We start from the raw sequence: 16,430 nt of genomic DNA, 5'->3' as shown, positions 1-16,430 counted from the left end.
ATTTAGAGAAAGATGTTGAAAGTTTATTTATCACTTGGTTAGAATATAATAAATTTAGTTTAATCCTTTATCCAAGTGTGAGCAAACAAAGTTTGCTCCTGAAAGTATCTTCAGGACTGGGGTGAGGTGGTACAACACCAGGACGACTCCTTGCAAAGGTGGAGCAAGCTACCAACACTCCTAACTCAGTATCTCCCATAATGCAAAACATCTCCTTGCGGATATGTCTAATCCTCACGCTTGGATAAAGGATTAAACTAAATTTATTATATTCTAACCAAGTGAAAAATAAACTTTCAACATCTTTCTCTAAATCCAGAGTAATTTATTAAAAAGGTGGCACACCATTTGGCACCATTTGGTAGAGATGACCTTGCTAATGCTTCTGACTGGTATCTCCACTTGGGCCTGGCTCCCACTGAAGAGACCTCAATAAAGGTCGAAACTAGTCTGGGTAGTGGCCCTTCCGGCAATGCATAACATTAGACATATCCGCAAGGAGATGTGTTTTGCATTATGGGAGATACTGAGTTAGGATTGTTGGTAGCTTGCTCCACCTTTGCAAGGAGTCGTCCTGGTGTTGTACCACCTCACCCCAGTCCTGAAGATACTTTCAGGCGCAAACTTGGTTTGCTCACACTTGGATAAAGGATTAAACTAAATTTATTACAGCTATATCCTCTTTGATAAGCAATGGCACATCAATTCTATTATTATAATGGAAATGCTTAGTTATTCTAATATCTTAATCAAATAATCAGTTTAAATGAACTCTTAAAGTCTTACTAGTATCGTAAAAGTTTCTTTCTGAAAGCTGTCCTCTACTTCCAATGGTTCACATATATCTGTCTGGCATGCAACATCATTAAATGCTTTCCACATATGCTCATGGCGGGAATGGTTTCGGTATAAATAAAACAACTCAGGAGGCTTAGGAATATTGAGACCTACATCATCCCAGTCTTCAAAATCCTTTAAAAAAAAAAGTTACTATCAAATGAAGCTCCAATTGAAATTCCAATTAGCAATAACATATAATTCACACATATTGGTATAAATATCACTAATTACTGAAATGCCAATTACTAAGAAAATACAAGTTATTTTATTTACTACTGAGGTGAAGCAAATTATGCTTTTTTCATTAACAGAAAACCCACATACACAACAGGTTGCACAACTTGTAGCATGTTAATGGCTATGGGCTGTTGTTTTAGAAATGCAGCCAAAGTAACTAAGGTTACGAGGTCAGTGCACCGTGCATTATGTCCGTAAATTGTGAGCATTCTTATGGCTAGTTTGTTTTGCAAGATATAAAAGCAGTTTCCAGCAGAAAACAAAGTAAAATTTTGTAAAGTAAATGGCTAATTTACCTTCAGTTGAAAAGTGATTATAAAGGTTCTTCACATACTATATGGGCCTATGTGTTGGCAAGAGATTAATGAGAAAGAAGCCCAGTAACATATTTATTAAACAAATGGAGGTTTGTAATCTTTAGAGAAGATAGAACAAGAGAATATCCCAAAAGAATAGCAGTAGACAGAATAAATTGATGAACAACTAGATCAGATTTAAAGTACTGGTTATGAAAGATCTTGAAGAATTCTTATAAAGAGATATGAAATGTACATCTGCAAGGCTATAGATAGGATTTAAAGTTGGTGAGAGGCAATTTATATGCAGAAGAAATAGTGAATGAAAGTACAGCGTCCTGGTTTATGCCAACATTGTTGAAGAAATCTGAAAAGAACTATTCATCGTGACATGTAGGGAATGATTAGAGAGGAATTTGGTGAATCTAGCATAGAATAAAATCCATGCTGGATTTTATTCTATGTAACACCATAAAATGAGAGTGTGCTGAGCTGGCCTCTGTATCAGACACAATCAAATGACCTAAGTAATGTAAAACGAAATTACTTTATTTATTAAATTATATGTGCATAGGAACATAAATTACTCAAGTAGTAATGATTTTAAGTGATTTAAATACAAAGACAGCCTAACTATGTTAAACCCAACTCAAAGATATGAATTGGGTTTAACATAGTTTAGCTATATTCATTATCTGCAGCCACAATGCTAAAGAAAACAAATTAACTGAAAGAAAATTATTTAACCAGAGTTCACAGGTGAAAGTGCATGGTTGGTCAACTCAATATAACAATTTAATCTAATTAAATAGAAAGTGATACATATTACAACCTCTTAAAGCATAAGTAAAAAATCAGTTTGAAATATATAAATGAATTAATAAGAAATTAAACAATGACATCCAACAAAACATATCCACCAATTCTTCCAACAGTGTAGAAAATAACTACAGAAGTTTAGTCATTCTACTGCATATCAAAAATATCATAAATAAACAACTGTGGTACTGATGCAATATGACCTCAGAGACATTCATAGCCATGAAAAATCTCAATACTAACATTACCTAAACAACCTTTCAAGAAACTCTTTTTATATAACATTTTATGCTTGTACAGTATTATGTTGCAGCAGACAAAACAAGCCACTAAGTAGGTATGCATGAAAGAACGTTTCAGGCAATCAGAAAACAGACATGCAAATCAGGTTTGGTGTTTCATATTACAAATGAAAAATAAGTAAACTAAAAAAATCGCTGTACAGAAATTATATTTTCAAGTTAAGAGGTCTCAGAGAGAACAGTGTCCAACTTAATGCACCAAAAAGCAAAGGCTCATTCTATGCTAGATATAGTCTGCTTTTATAAAATATCTTAAATTCACAGAACTAAGTTACAATAGACAGATCATGCATCCCAAATCAACAATGAAAGCATGCATATGATATATGAAACATGATTATCAAATCCAAACAATGGTTCAGATTTCAAAAAATTACTTGCATGCAATTCCTTTTTTTTCTTCTCTTTTTAAATAATACAAAAAACCCAAGCTAGGGGGAAAGGGAAGTGGACCTAACCAAATCCTATGGCTTAAATGTTTAAAATTACCGATTAAAATCTTAAAAAAAGAATATCGATTAAAAAACTGCACCTGCATATTTGTGAGGGGAAAGATGATCAATATTTGCAGGACTTTCAAATTTAGCTATTGAAGGATTTTATTATTATTATTTTTTTTTAAATAAAATTTACTCAACTGGTATCCCCCCAACAGAATGGGGAAAAAAGCAATTGTGATTCCTATCTTTAAGAAAGGTAATAGAAATGACCCTAAAAACTATAGAGGTATCAGTATACTAAATTCCTATTACAAAATATATAGCAGAATCTTAAATAACAAACTAATGAAATATTCCGAAAACTTCATTCTAGAAGTACAGAATGGATTTAGAAAAGGACGATCATGTATAGTCCCAGCCTTTTGCCTAAAATTAATAATAGAGAAAAGAAGAGAATATAATTTAGAAACACATATTGCATTTATTGACTTTGAAAAAGCATTTGACAAAGTTAAAAGAAACATTTAACATATTAAAAGAAAGACAAATACCAAATAATATCCTAAAAGCTATCACAAGTATATATGAAAATAATCAAATACAAATAAGATTAAATCACGAGATATCATATACGAGAGAGATAAACCAAGGGGTCCGACAGGAATGTCCCCTCTCAGCAACTCTTTTTAATATCTACTTAAACGAAATAATAATAAAATGGAGTAAAAATTTACATCAAGGAATTAAACTTTCTCCTACAGTTAATTTAAACACTCTCCTCTTTGCCGACGACCAAATAATAATTACAAATTCTGAAGATAACTTACAGAAAGCTATTTTAGATCTAAATGAGATATCCAAAGATTATGGTATGATAATATCAATGGAAAAATCAAAAACGATGGCCTTTAAAGGGCAAGATCCAGCAAGAACTAAAATAGTAATAGATAACAAGATCTTAGAACAGGTGAATTCGTTTAACTACCTAGGATGCATGATCACATATGAAAATGAAAAAGATATAAATGTAAAAATTGCAAAATATTTAAAAATAACAGGTGTAATTAACTCTATATTTAAAACCTAGTTCAAAAACAAACTAGGCTAAAAGTATACAATACATTAGCTCTACCAGTCTTAATATATGAAAGCGAAATCTGGACAATAAAACAAAAAGACAAACAAAGATTAACAACAGCAGAAATGAAGTTTATGAGAAAAACTGCAAAGTATACCCTATTTGATCACAAAAGAAATGAAGATATTATGAAAGAATTAAACCAAGAACCAGTAATAGAAAAAAATTAAAAAAATATAAACATAAATGGATGGAACACGTTCAAAGAATGAAAACAGAAAGATTACTAAAACAAGCCTTAAAGTGCAAGCCATTAGGAAAAAGAAAACCAGGACGTCCTCTTAAACGATGACTTCTAAGGCCGGAACAGGCCATGCCTAAATCCTTGATACGCATGATGATGATGATTTTTTATTTACTGAACTTAATGAGGTCACAATATAGCACAAGATTGAAAATACAGAAAAATTTATGTATACAGAAATATGGAACAGCAAGAATATAATACAATAAAACAAAAGGAAAGGACAAAAAGCTATAAAGACTAGAAATTTAGAAGACAGCATATGATCAGTCAGCAGTAATAATGACAAATGAGGTTTGGAAACTGTGCAGGCCATTTTCAAATAAGATTAGGTTAGTTGAGCTCAACAACTCATCAGTTGAGCTTGCTGTGGGACTTTGGAAATAAAGTGAAGCTATTATTCAATTAAAATGTAGGCAAGATTGGGCAGGGTGTGTGTTTACCACAACAGGTCTTAAAGCTACAGATTCTGAGCAATGTAATTTGCTTTTTTCTTGAAAATCATTGATTGTCTCTCTTTTTTTTTTTTTAATTACCAGAGCATTTGTATAGCATATTTTGACATGGATATTTTAAGTAGGATCTTTCTTTGCATCACTTGCATTCTTCTGTTTGTTCTCTTGCTTTTGATGCAAATAGTCAGGAATGGGGATATTGAAATCAGAGTAATACTGAATGAAATACAGTATAACTTCAAGGAACAAACAGTGAATTTGATGGTACCAATAGTTTATAATTAAATTTGTAAACAATATCAGGACAGCATTATTGCAGTTGTTTATGTTTTGATAAATTTTGTAATTTATTATTGGTTGTGACGACAATTTCTGAAGTAAGTCTAATGTGTTTGTAGTCCCCCCCCCCTCGGGATTATTGAGGCATAAGACGTATAGCATGAGCAAGTTGCACTAAAATTTTGATGTGAGAGATGGTAAACTAATTAACATTCAGTGAACTAATTACAGACGTAATTAGTTCACTGAATGATAAGCAGAGTAGAATATCTAAGGAGGATAATCTGTTGTCTATTTAAATAGTAAATTTAATTCGTGGATGTAGATTATTTATATCAGATAAAAAGGTAGGTAATATTTCTTCATTATGGAGACAGACCACAAAAACGTTGTCATCCAAAATGAAGGCTGAGGGTGGTATATGGATGAAAAGAGGACGTCTTCTATATGCTTTAAATAGAAGTTGACAAGAGCAGGAAAGAGTCAACTTCCCAAGGCAGCTCCTTCAACTTGACTGTAAAAACTTATTTTGACAAAGAAAATATCTGTAGTGAAATAACAAATTCAAATAATTTCACTACATTCTGTAGAAACAGATGCAGTTCATCTTCTAGAGGTGCATTAGTGAAGAGAGAGGGAGATTCTATATCAAAACCATTAAATCAGGATTGAAAGGAAACATTTTTCATTTTATTCTAGAAAATCAGATGATTTTTTTTTTATTTTAAATAAAGGAGCTGCAATTACCAATCTCAGCTTTTAAGGCTGCATGATAAGTAGGCGAATCTATGCAGTCAAATTAGACGAGGAGAAATGCCTTCCTTATGGATTAGATAGACCAGAGAATTGAGGAGTTCTAGCAAAATAAGTTTTTCTATGGTATCTCCATACAGGCTTACAACTTCTAGTAGCGACTTTAATTTTGTTATCTGCTGGTCGGGTTGTGATCCAATTCCTGATACATCTATCCATAATAAAGAGTTTTTTTTGTTGTTTATAATTTGCAGTATCCATAACTATTGTGGCTTTCCCCTTGTCAGCTTTTGTAATAATAAGATGTGTCTTAAGGAATGTAAGGCTTTCACTTCAGGTGGAGATGCTTGTAGGTAGAAGCTTTGATTTCAGTAGCACAGATTAAACTTCCAAACTAAGTTTATTGGCATCCTCACTAGAAAATGAATAAGTTCAAAGTTCAATATTAAAAAAAGTAAAAAGAAATTAAATAAGGTATCTTCTTTGGAACTATGGCAAATTCATGTCTTTTGGAAAGAATAAAAATTTCACTTTCAGTTAAAGGACATCCTGAGATGTTGACTAACCAATTTTTCTGGAATAGTAAGATGCAAGCTTTGCTTAGTGATAAGAGCACTGAATTTGATCTGAATGTCAACTGTATTTGTTAAATGAAAGCCATAGAGAGCATTTAGTCACTGTAAGAACTACAGAAGATAGTTGAGGGTCAATGTTTTTGCTCTGGACAAATTGGAACACTCAGTGGAAAAAATAATACCATTATATCAGCAATATCAGCAACAGGAAATCTGAAAAACCTGGCCTGGCACGGCATGGAATAGATACAGACCACAACATCCAATGGTCAGCACATGAGTCGCCTTTGTTGCTATAAATTTGAAAATTTAAAAAAATGCCCTGAAGCCTTACTTCAGTGTCCAAAATTAAATTGGAACAACTGTTGCCACTAAGATATGGGAGTCTTATTCTACACACACGATTAAAGTTTGTTTGTTTTTTTTCAATACAGTTAATAAGTAATAAAACAATTTCCTACTTATACCTTTGCATTGTATAACATCATGCTGTTCTCAATGCTTCAAATCAATCCATTTTTTTCATTATACCTTGTAATTAATTACCACTAAAATATAGACTTTTAAATAAATATAAGCTACTTATTTCTTTATGTTTTTATAAGAATTGAAAATAGTGTAATGCCAAAGGTTTATTCTCAAACTCTGTTAATATTCAAAACTTCAATTTCATTCATTTGGTGTAAAAATAATGACAAATGTTAAATATCATCAACAGAATAATGATTTTGTCAAGTATAATGTACTCATTCATATCAGAAATTTAACTTTTTAAAATTTAAAAAGGACAAATATGGGGCAAATAATAATTACAAATTCTGAAGATAACTTACAGAAAGCTATTTTAAATCTAAATGAGATATCCAAAGATTATGGTATGATAATATCAACGGAAAAATCAAAAACTATGGCCTTTAAAGGACAAGATCCAGCAAGAACTAAAATAGTATTAGATAATAAGATCTTAGAACAGGTGAATTCATTTAACTACCTAGGATGTATGATCACTTATGAAAATGAAAAAGATATAAACGTAAAAATTGCAAAATATTTAAAAATAACAGGAGTAATTAACTCTATATTTAAACCAAACCTAGTTCAAAAACAAACCAGGCTAAAAGTATACAATACATTAGCCCTACCGGTCTTAATGTATGGAAGCGAAATCTGGACAATAAAACAAAAAGACAAACAAAGATTAACAACAGCAGAAATGAAGTTTATGAGAAAAACTGCAAAGTATACCCTATTTGATCACAAAAGAAACGAAGATATTATGAAAGAATTACACCAAGAACCAGTAATTCAAAAAATTAAAAAATATAAACATAGATGGATGGAACACGTTCAAAGAATGAAAACAGAAAGATTACCAAAACAAGCCTTAAAGTACAAGCCATTAGGAAAAAGAAAACCAGGACGTCCTTTTAAACGATTCAACGATGACTTCTAAGGCCGGAACAGGCCATACTAGGCCTAAATCCTTGATACGTATGATGATGACAAATATTGGGAATATGGGGAAAACTACCCTTTGTAAACATCTCTGATAACTTGGAAAACATCACTCCAGAAGAATTAACAGAAGCATTAACCCAAAGCAAAACAGGAAAGGCTCCAGGAGAAGACAATATAAACTTGAAACTTATCAAATATGCAGGACTTGAATTCTCACTCAGGTTACTTAACTTTTATAATATGATCTGGAAAGAAGGAAAATTCCCACAAGATTGGACCAAAGCAATAGTTATTCCCATCTACAAAAAAAGATACAAATCTGACTGTAACAATTATTGTGGAATCAGCTTACTTAGTATATGCTTATAAAGTATATGCAAAAATCTTAGCATATAAACTTAAACGTATAGTAGACCCAAAATTAATAGAACAAAATGGATTCAGAAAAGGCAGGTCTTGCATAGACTCTGTATTTACGTTAAAATTATTAATGAAAAACACAGAGAAATGAACATAGAAACACACATAGCTTTTATAGATTACACCAAAGCATTTGATAAAATTATCAAAGAAAAACTATGGAAATCCCAGAAGAATATGAAATACCAAACTAACTCTTTAGAGCCTTATATAATATATATCAAGATAATAAAATATCTGTGAAGTACAATAATTCAACATCAAGCTGGAAACCAATAAATCAAGGAGTACGTAAGGGTTGCCCTCTCTCACCAATTTTATTTAATATATACATAGATAAAATCTATGTATATACGACAAACTTTGCAACAAATAGTTGAGAAAGCATGGGAATATAACAAAGATCTGTATTTAAGTTTTGTCGATTTAGAAAAGGCATATGACAAGGTGCCAAGAGAGAAGCTATTCAATATGCTGCAGTTATATGGTGTCAATGGGGCATTATATCAAGCAATACTTAGTCTTTATTTGAGTTGTAAGTCAGCAGTTAGAATTGAAGGAAGTACAGGGAGATGGTTTAATGTTAAATCTGGTGTGAGACAAGAATGTACATTATCCCCACTGTTATTCATTATCTATATGGATCACATTATCAAGGAAAGTGGTATTAAACATGATATCAAAATTGGAGATGTTAATGTCAGCTCTTTGCTTTATGCGGATAAAGCAAAGAAGTATAAAGGATGTTATACTTCTAAATAAATCCGCTAGAAGTCTGCAAGATTCTCTGACTAAATTGAATAACTGTTGTAATAGATATGGTATGAAGGTCAGCAATAAAAAGACAAAGACAATGAAAATAGGCAGAATCATTGAAAATGTCAACTGTGTTTGGAATGGAGAACCTGTGGAACAAGTAAAACATTTCAGCTACTTAGGCACGATTTTTACTGAAGATGGTAAATTAAATATAGAAATAGACAACAGAATCAGCAAAGCTGGTATGGTGGGAAGTCAATTGAATAAATTCATATGGAATAAGAGAGAAATTAGTCGGCACACTAAATTAGCTGTATACAAGACAGTGTTCAAACCATTTTTAACTTAGGATCTGAGAGCTGGGTCAGAAGTAAAACACTTGACCAAAGACTAGAGACCGCAGATATGAGAGTCCTGAGAAAGATTAGAGGTGTGAACAGATGGCATCAATGGCAATATCATATTAAAAACGAGGATGTTATCAAAGAACTTGACATTGTCACCATCCGGGAATGCGTTAGCAGAGCTAATCTCAGGTGGTATGGTCGCTTAAACAGAATGGGCGAGGAAAGATTAGCAAAACAATTGTTCTCTGCCAGGTTGGCAGCAAAACGACCCAGAGGAAGACTAAGATATAGATGGATTGATGCTGTACAAAGTGCCTTAGACGATAGAAATATAAGATCTGTACATTGTTGGAGTCTTGACAAGTAATAGACTGATTTGAAGGAAAATTATAGATAGGAAGGTAGTAATGATGTAATTTTTGTCATGTAGTACTATTATATCCTGTATACCCCTTGAGGGTACGTGGCAGGAATTTGATGATGATGATAGATAAAATCATAAAAGAATGGAAGATAACTAATGAAGGAGGTTTCAAGATAAACCGTAACACCAGATTAGCTACTCTTCTTTTTGCTGATGACCAAATAATCCTTGGAAATAATGAAGATGAACTAAAAAATCATTATGGAGTCTAAATAATCTGATAAAAAACATATGGTTGGAAATATCAACCGACAAAACAAAAGTCATGGCCTTCAAAGGTGCTAATCCAATAAGAAGCAAAATAGTAATAAACAACAAAATAATAGAGCAAGTAAATACGTTCAAATATTTAGGTTGCACAATGTCATATTAAAATGAAGCTGATATAGAAACAAAGATATCAAACTTTTTAAAAGTAACAGGCATTATAAATAAAATTTTTAAACCCAATTATGTACAAAAAACACACACGAATAAGAATCTACAAAACAGTAGCTAAACCAACCTTACTTTACGGCAGTGAGATATGGACAATAAAAAAAAGCAGATGAAAGAAGAATTGAATCATCCGAAATGAAATTTCTGCACAGAACTGAAGGAGTCACAATAATGGACAAAATGAAAAGCAGCGAAATCAGAAGAAAAACTTGGGATTACAACCTCCCTAAATGAAACAGTTATTTGCTATAGAGAAAAATGGAAAGAACACATACTAAGAATGAATAGAAGCAGAATACCTAAACAAATTCTAAATTACAACCCAAAAGGTACTCGATGCAGAGGAAGACCCTTAAAAAGATGGAAATGAGTCCGGAACAGGCCACTTGGCCTATAAGCCTGGAAAGGAAGAAGAGGAATATGGGGAATATTTGTCTTTTTTAATACATCTCAATCCCATAATTGAAAGATTGTGCAACCTCCAGTACAATTAGGAGTATAGATAGGCAGAAGTTAAAGAGAAAGAAAAAAAAACATTAAAATTAAACGAGTATGGAGTAATTAGTGATACAGTATTTGGAAATAGCAGTTTAACTGATTGAAATTTTCCAACTATTAAAATTTCAGAAAGTGTTTGATAAAAAGCTTCTAGCATTGCAGACAGGCCACATGGCATAGTGCACATGATACAATTACATGGAACTGTAGCATAAAGATAAAAAATTAAACAGTAGGTTTAATAGTTTCAATATTTCATCTGTCACAGAGACATCTTCAGGAATACAATGTTAAAATTGTAATAACACATACAAAAACACACATGAAACAATAAGTGGAAGAAATGAAATTAGACTATGTGAAGACTAAAGTCTTATAAGAGACATCCCTCTATGGATGCTGTTGGCTAGCTTTAGATGTTGGGCAGGAGGCCTAAGAATTAAAGTTTCCCAAATCTTGGCAAGTTTAATACAATCATATTTATTAAGATAAGGCTGTTTTTTTTAAATCTGCTACTGATTCTAAAAAGGATCTTTCAAGTTTGTATTTACTATGATGGAGCATCATAGTTTTCTTCCATCTGATTCTGTGCAAGGCATCCAAGGCATTGGATGGACCTGACTGACCCTAGTTGAGATTGCAAATGTATTTTTTGTGTTCATCTAGGCAGATGCTAGCAGATCTCCCAGTCTGACCACACTATGATAAGTTGCAAGAATAAGGAACCTTGTAAACACCTGGAACAGAGAGAAGAGGTGGATCCTTAGGAGAGTGGAGAAGAGAAGCCAGCTCCAAATCAACCATCATACACAAATTCTATCTCACCTCTCTTTAAATCCATTCACCATCAGGGAACTCACAACCAATTCTGGCAACCCATTCCACTCTCTCTCACTGCTCTCCCAAGCAAAAAATCTGGTCTGCACACCCTACAAATCTGACTATTTGTCATATACTGAAAAATTTCACTTGCATTAATTTTATAAAACCCATTTAATATCTTAAGTTTCTATCATGTTCTCTCTTTTCTGCCTATCAACTAAACTTTGTGACCCCCAAACCTGTGGAATACTCCCTCATAAGGAGTATTCAACAAATCTGTCACCATCTTGGTCACTCATCTCTGAATCTTTTTTGCCACCTCTGGTCCCTTATAAAGAGGGATAATAACTTCCTTATCTTTACTTGTTAGTGTGTTTTTCAACATTCAAGTAATTCATTGAGATATTTTACCAACTTTTGCAATATGCCCTCTGAACTTTAACTCTTTGTCCACCATGTCAAGTCCCTATCCTCAATTTCCTACAAACCAATACCATCAATATGATACACCATATGCAACATTTTCAATTTGAAGTTCATAACTTTACATTTGGCAACATTAATTGACAATCATTATCCTTTGCCCACAATACCAATTTATTATTATTATTATTAAATATTATTTAAATCATCTTGCAAAATATCTACATCATCTTTATCAACTATTGCTCTACCCAGTTTTTTTTTTTTATCATAAATTGTATTAAATTGCATGAGTGGAAACAGCAATAAGCCTAAATTCTCATTTACTCTTTTACACTATGCTGTGTGATAATTGTGTGTGTGTGTGTGTGATATCAGTATAATAAGCTGTCACAGTTTTAAATTAAAAAGAAAGAAACAAGTTTTGAAACCCATATAGACGTAACACTTATAATAGCTGTGGAAATTTGGAAATCTCATCTCCATAAAATAGCAACTAATCCAAGAATACATGCATACTGAAAATATAAAAGATCAGCATTTCCTAACCCAAACTACACTGTAGAATGGTGCTATCAAAATATTATTTGTATAAAATTTTAAACATATCTGTGGAGCACTGGTTAAGATACCATAATATGGCCTTAGTTGTTTACAAAAAACAAAGAGCTAAATAAACAGATAACCAGCAACTGACCCTTCAAGTAAGGTCAACAGGTCATTAGCCAGTTTCATAAGGAGGTGGTTAGATTTTTTCCTTGTGGAAGTTCAGGTTGTTTTTGTTATTTAGGATTATGGTCAAAGCAACTAAGGCTATGAGGCCGGTGTATTATGTCTCAATTGCATGTTCTTCTGGTTTGTCTGTATTGCAGGATAAAAAAATCCAGGTTTCAGGAAGAAAAAAAATTATTTCAATTTCAGATGTTGAAAACATCTTATAAGTGTTCATGTCTAGATAGGATTTAAACCCAGGTATTTTCAATCAAAGGGCATCGACAAAACCAACTGATCTATAGAGACTGAGAAATTCAGGTGGTTTTTTTATCCTACAAATCAGGCTATCTGAATACAGGAAAATACGCAATTAACCTATATAATACAGTGACTTCATAACCTTAGTTGTCTAGATATTTCCAAATTCCAAATAACCCAACTAATTTGCAGGCAAAAGAAGAAACTAAAATACCAATAGATACTGTAACAAAAACTTGGTATTTTTCCTTGCTAAGTAGTTTGCTACATGTGTAATATGTCATCTTTTTTTCATGACACATTTTTCTATTAAAAAAAAGGTATATAGCACATCCAAATTTGCTGCTATTAGTTTCAGGAATTTGTTTCTTCAGTGCATTCATGGCAGTGCTCAATTATTCTTATATTTATAACAAATACATTAAAACAGTACATATTTACTGGATATTTTAAACTGAATTGCTCAGTCCATCTTCATGAAAAAAACCAAGGCATCAGGCCTGCTTAAACAAGCAAGAATTAGCAATCAGCCATCCATGGCAGGTGCCACATACTGAAGAGATAATAATCATAACAAAAGGTGTCTTTTCGGGTTAAAATTTGACAGAATAAAGCTCAATGAATGAAAAATATTTAATTACTGTTGCTTGGGGTAAGTATCTCCCAAACTTTTGGAATGGATAGACCATCATTCCAATTCAAATTAGGTCAATGTAACAGGACTTCAGTCAGTTACATTGACCTTCAGTCAGTGTTAACACTTAAAATAGCTAATGTGGATGAGTGTCACATCTCTCAGAATGGTCTCATATTCAGAGTCACTGCAAGAATGGACATGTAGGGTCATCACAATGGATATAGTTTTAGTGCTTCCTAATCTTCTCAATGGAATAACAGGTTTATCTTTCTATTGACAAATTACTATTTAGAAGATGCTGTTTTCACCTATACCACTTCAGTCAGTGCTCTAGGTTCATCGTGCTGATGATGGGCTTGCTATTTGGTCCCTTATCCTGAATCATTTGATTATCTTCCTTCAAAATAATCTTCACAGTGACATCAGATTTTTAATATAGATAAAGAAACTAACAAAAATTGACTTTTGTATCCTCCTTTTGGCTTACCAGAAATCAACTTTCCCTGGCCACTACATACAAAAAGATTTAAACATATCCTTCCTTAAAGTACAGTGTCATTTAAAAAATTAGAACTACTTGCAACAAGAACTTGCCGTCAGAGCTTCAATACAACTGAGTGGTTACAACCTGTGTAGTATCCAACAATTACAGTCCTTCCAGCAATGCCTCCACAAAGAGAACAGGTCCAATTCCTTATACTTCAGGCATTTCTGAAGTAGTGAAGATTTTCATTTTCCCATTTACCTCTGTAACAAACTTTCCAGTTTCTTTCCCATCAAAGACAGGGTACTATCTCTCTCCTTACATAGTGTATATATCAGGTCCTTTGTGACTATCCCTTAGTGAGCATCAAAACCATACCATTATGCTCAATCTAACATGTCCGGTCTATTTCAACATGGCACTGAATACAAGATCTAAGCCTCATAGACAGAAGCTTTTTTTAAGCATACATCTTTATTCATTATCTAATTTAAATTGGAATGATTCTAGAAGAACAAACCCAACATCAAAAGAAATTATAACAGTAATCATCAACATAAGGAGTATTAATGGAAAGGAAATTGAACATGCAGAAGAACTGGAAAAGTACCATGTGGATATAACTGGCATTACTAAGACAAAGACAGGTGAGGGCTTACTAAATAAGTACAGGATGTTATATTTGAGAAATTACAATCAGAGAAAGAGAGGTTTGGTTGGGTTTATATAGTTTATTTGGCATAAAAACTAAAGGTCATACTGTGCCATACTAAGGTTACAACTATATATTTGTAAACAATATGCCTGTACAAATATTAGGTTCCACAAAGCAGCATCTACATATAAACAGAATTGCTGCAGTGGGCACAGCAACACACAAGGTTAATGGTCACAGTAGTACAGAAATTGTCAACAATACAAGTTAATAAACAAAATGCATGTACAAGACACCAAGCCAAGGGATGCAGTATCTACATGTGGATAAAATTATAACAAATGTTTTAACAGCACATATATAGGCAAATAGGAATTATTATACAATAGGCATGCATAAAAATTAAATTTAACAATGGGATATCTATACATATAAACAAAATTACAAGAAGGTTATATAAATATACAAGGTGTCCTACAGCAATACATAATTAGTCGAAAAATAAACTAGTAAATAATATATATGTACAAAAGTTAAGTTAAACAGCGCAGTATCTACATATAAACAAAATTACTGCAGCATTTATGGCAGAACATAAATAGATAACAATACAAATTAAAAAACAAAATACATGTACAAAATCAAGTCAAGGAATGCAGTATCTACATATAAATAAAATTACAGCAGATATTATTACAATAATACATAAACAGTCAAAGAGAAATTATTATACAATATGTATGTATAAAAATCAAGTTTGGCAATGTGGTATTTACATAATAACAAAATTACAACAAGGTTACACAAATTTACAAGATCGAAGGCTAGAGAAATACATGATTGGCCAAAAATTAAACTAATGAATAATATATACATTAGTACTCAACCTCTGCACAAAAACATTACATATTTTGTAATATATACATACAAAATTTAAGTGAAGCAATACAATATTTACATATAAACAAAATTACAATCAAATGTGTTGTATACATTAATTCTTTGTAAAAACTTAAAAAATCTGCCTGAGTGTATATAGTCTGGCCAGATAGGCAAAAATTTCATTCCTCTCACGTGCAAAGTGCTGGCATTCCACCAGAATATGAAAAATAGTGATATGTGTATTGCATTTTTCACACATGGGAGGGTCATCAGCCCTCAGTAAATAAGAATGTGTAAGATGACTGTGACCTAAGCGGAGCCTAGCAAGAACAACTTCCTCTCTTCTCTTTGTACGTTGACTAGAGTGTCAATGTTTATTTTCAGGTTAAATATTAACATTAATAAACAATATAATTTGTTTGTTAATGCTTCCTGCCATTAAACAATTAGCTTTGATCTTATAATCTGCCTGTAGTCTGTATATGGTACTGTCAAACAGTATGTGGAGAAAATATGAGCTGATTTAGCAGCTGCATTTTCATTTCCCTCTTAATTCCAATGTGGCTAAGAATTCAACACAACTGAACATCAAATTAAGGATTTTCATTTTTTGAAACAGGTGTAACACCTCATAAAGTACTGGATGTGGGTTATACATAGGAGAAGAGATACTGTAAAGAGCTCAATGAGTCTGTATAAATTATATACTTTTGGTAGCAGTTTTCTTTTATATTCACAAGTGCAAGCTGAATGGCATGTAACTCTGCTGTATAATTACTGCAATCAGGTGGGATCTAGTTGGAGATAGTAATGTCACGAAACACAGCAGCACA

The 16,430-nt window shown here is 32.4% G+C and overlaps 1 protein-coding gene across 1 annotated transcript in view; it reads right to left on the bottom strand.

Moving 5' to 3' along the window:
- Positions 1-16,430, bottom strand: part of LOC150097072 (RAB11-binding protein RELCH homolog) — a 445,830-nt gene that overhangs the window by 337,483 nt on the left and 91,917 nt on the right. Inside the window, exon 5 of the mRNA XM_090408119.1 lies at positions 787-972. Within this exon, the coding sequence (XP_090264245.1) occupies positions 787-972 (186 nt within the window). The remainder of the gene's footprint in view (positions 1-786; positions 973-16,430) is intronic.

This window comes from Typopeltis vanoorti, chromosome 18, assembly GCF_054136105.1.
Source record: "Typopeltis vanoorti isolate ZY-2024b chromosome 18, IOZ_Tvanoo_1.0, whole genome shotgun sequence".
Classification (NCBI taxonomy): domain Eukaryota; kingdom Metazoa; phylum Arthropoda; class Arachnida; order Uropygi; family Thelyphonidae; genus Typopeltis; species Typopeltis vanoorti.
The sequence above is the reverse complement of the archived record's forward strand: the minus strand, read 5'-3'. Positions and strand labels throughout refer to the sequence as shown.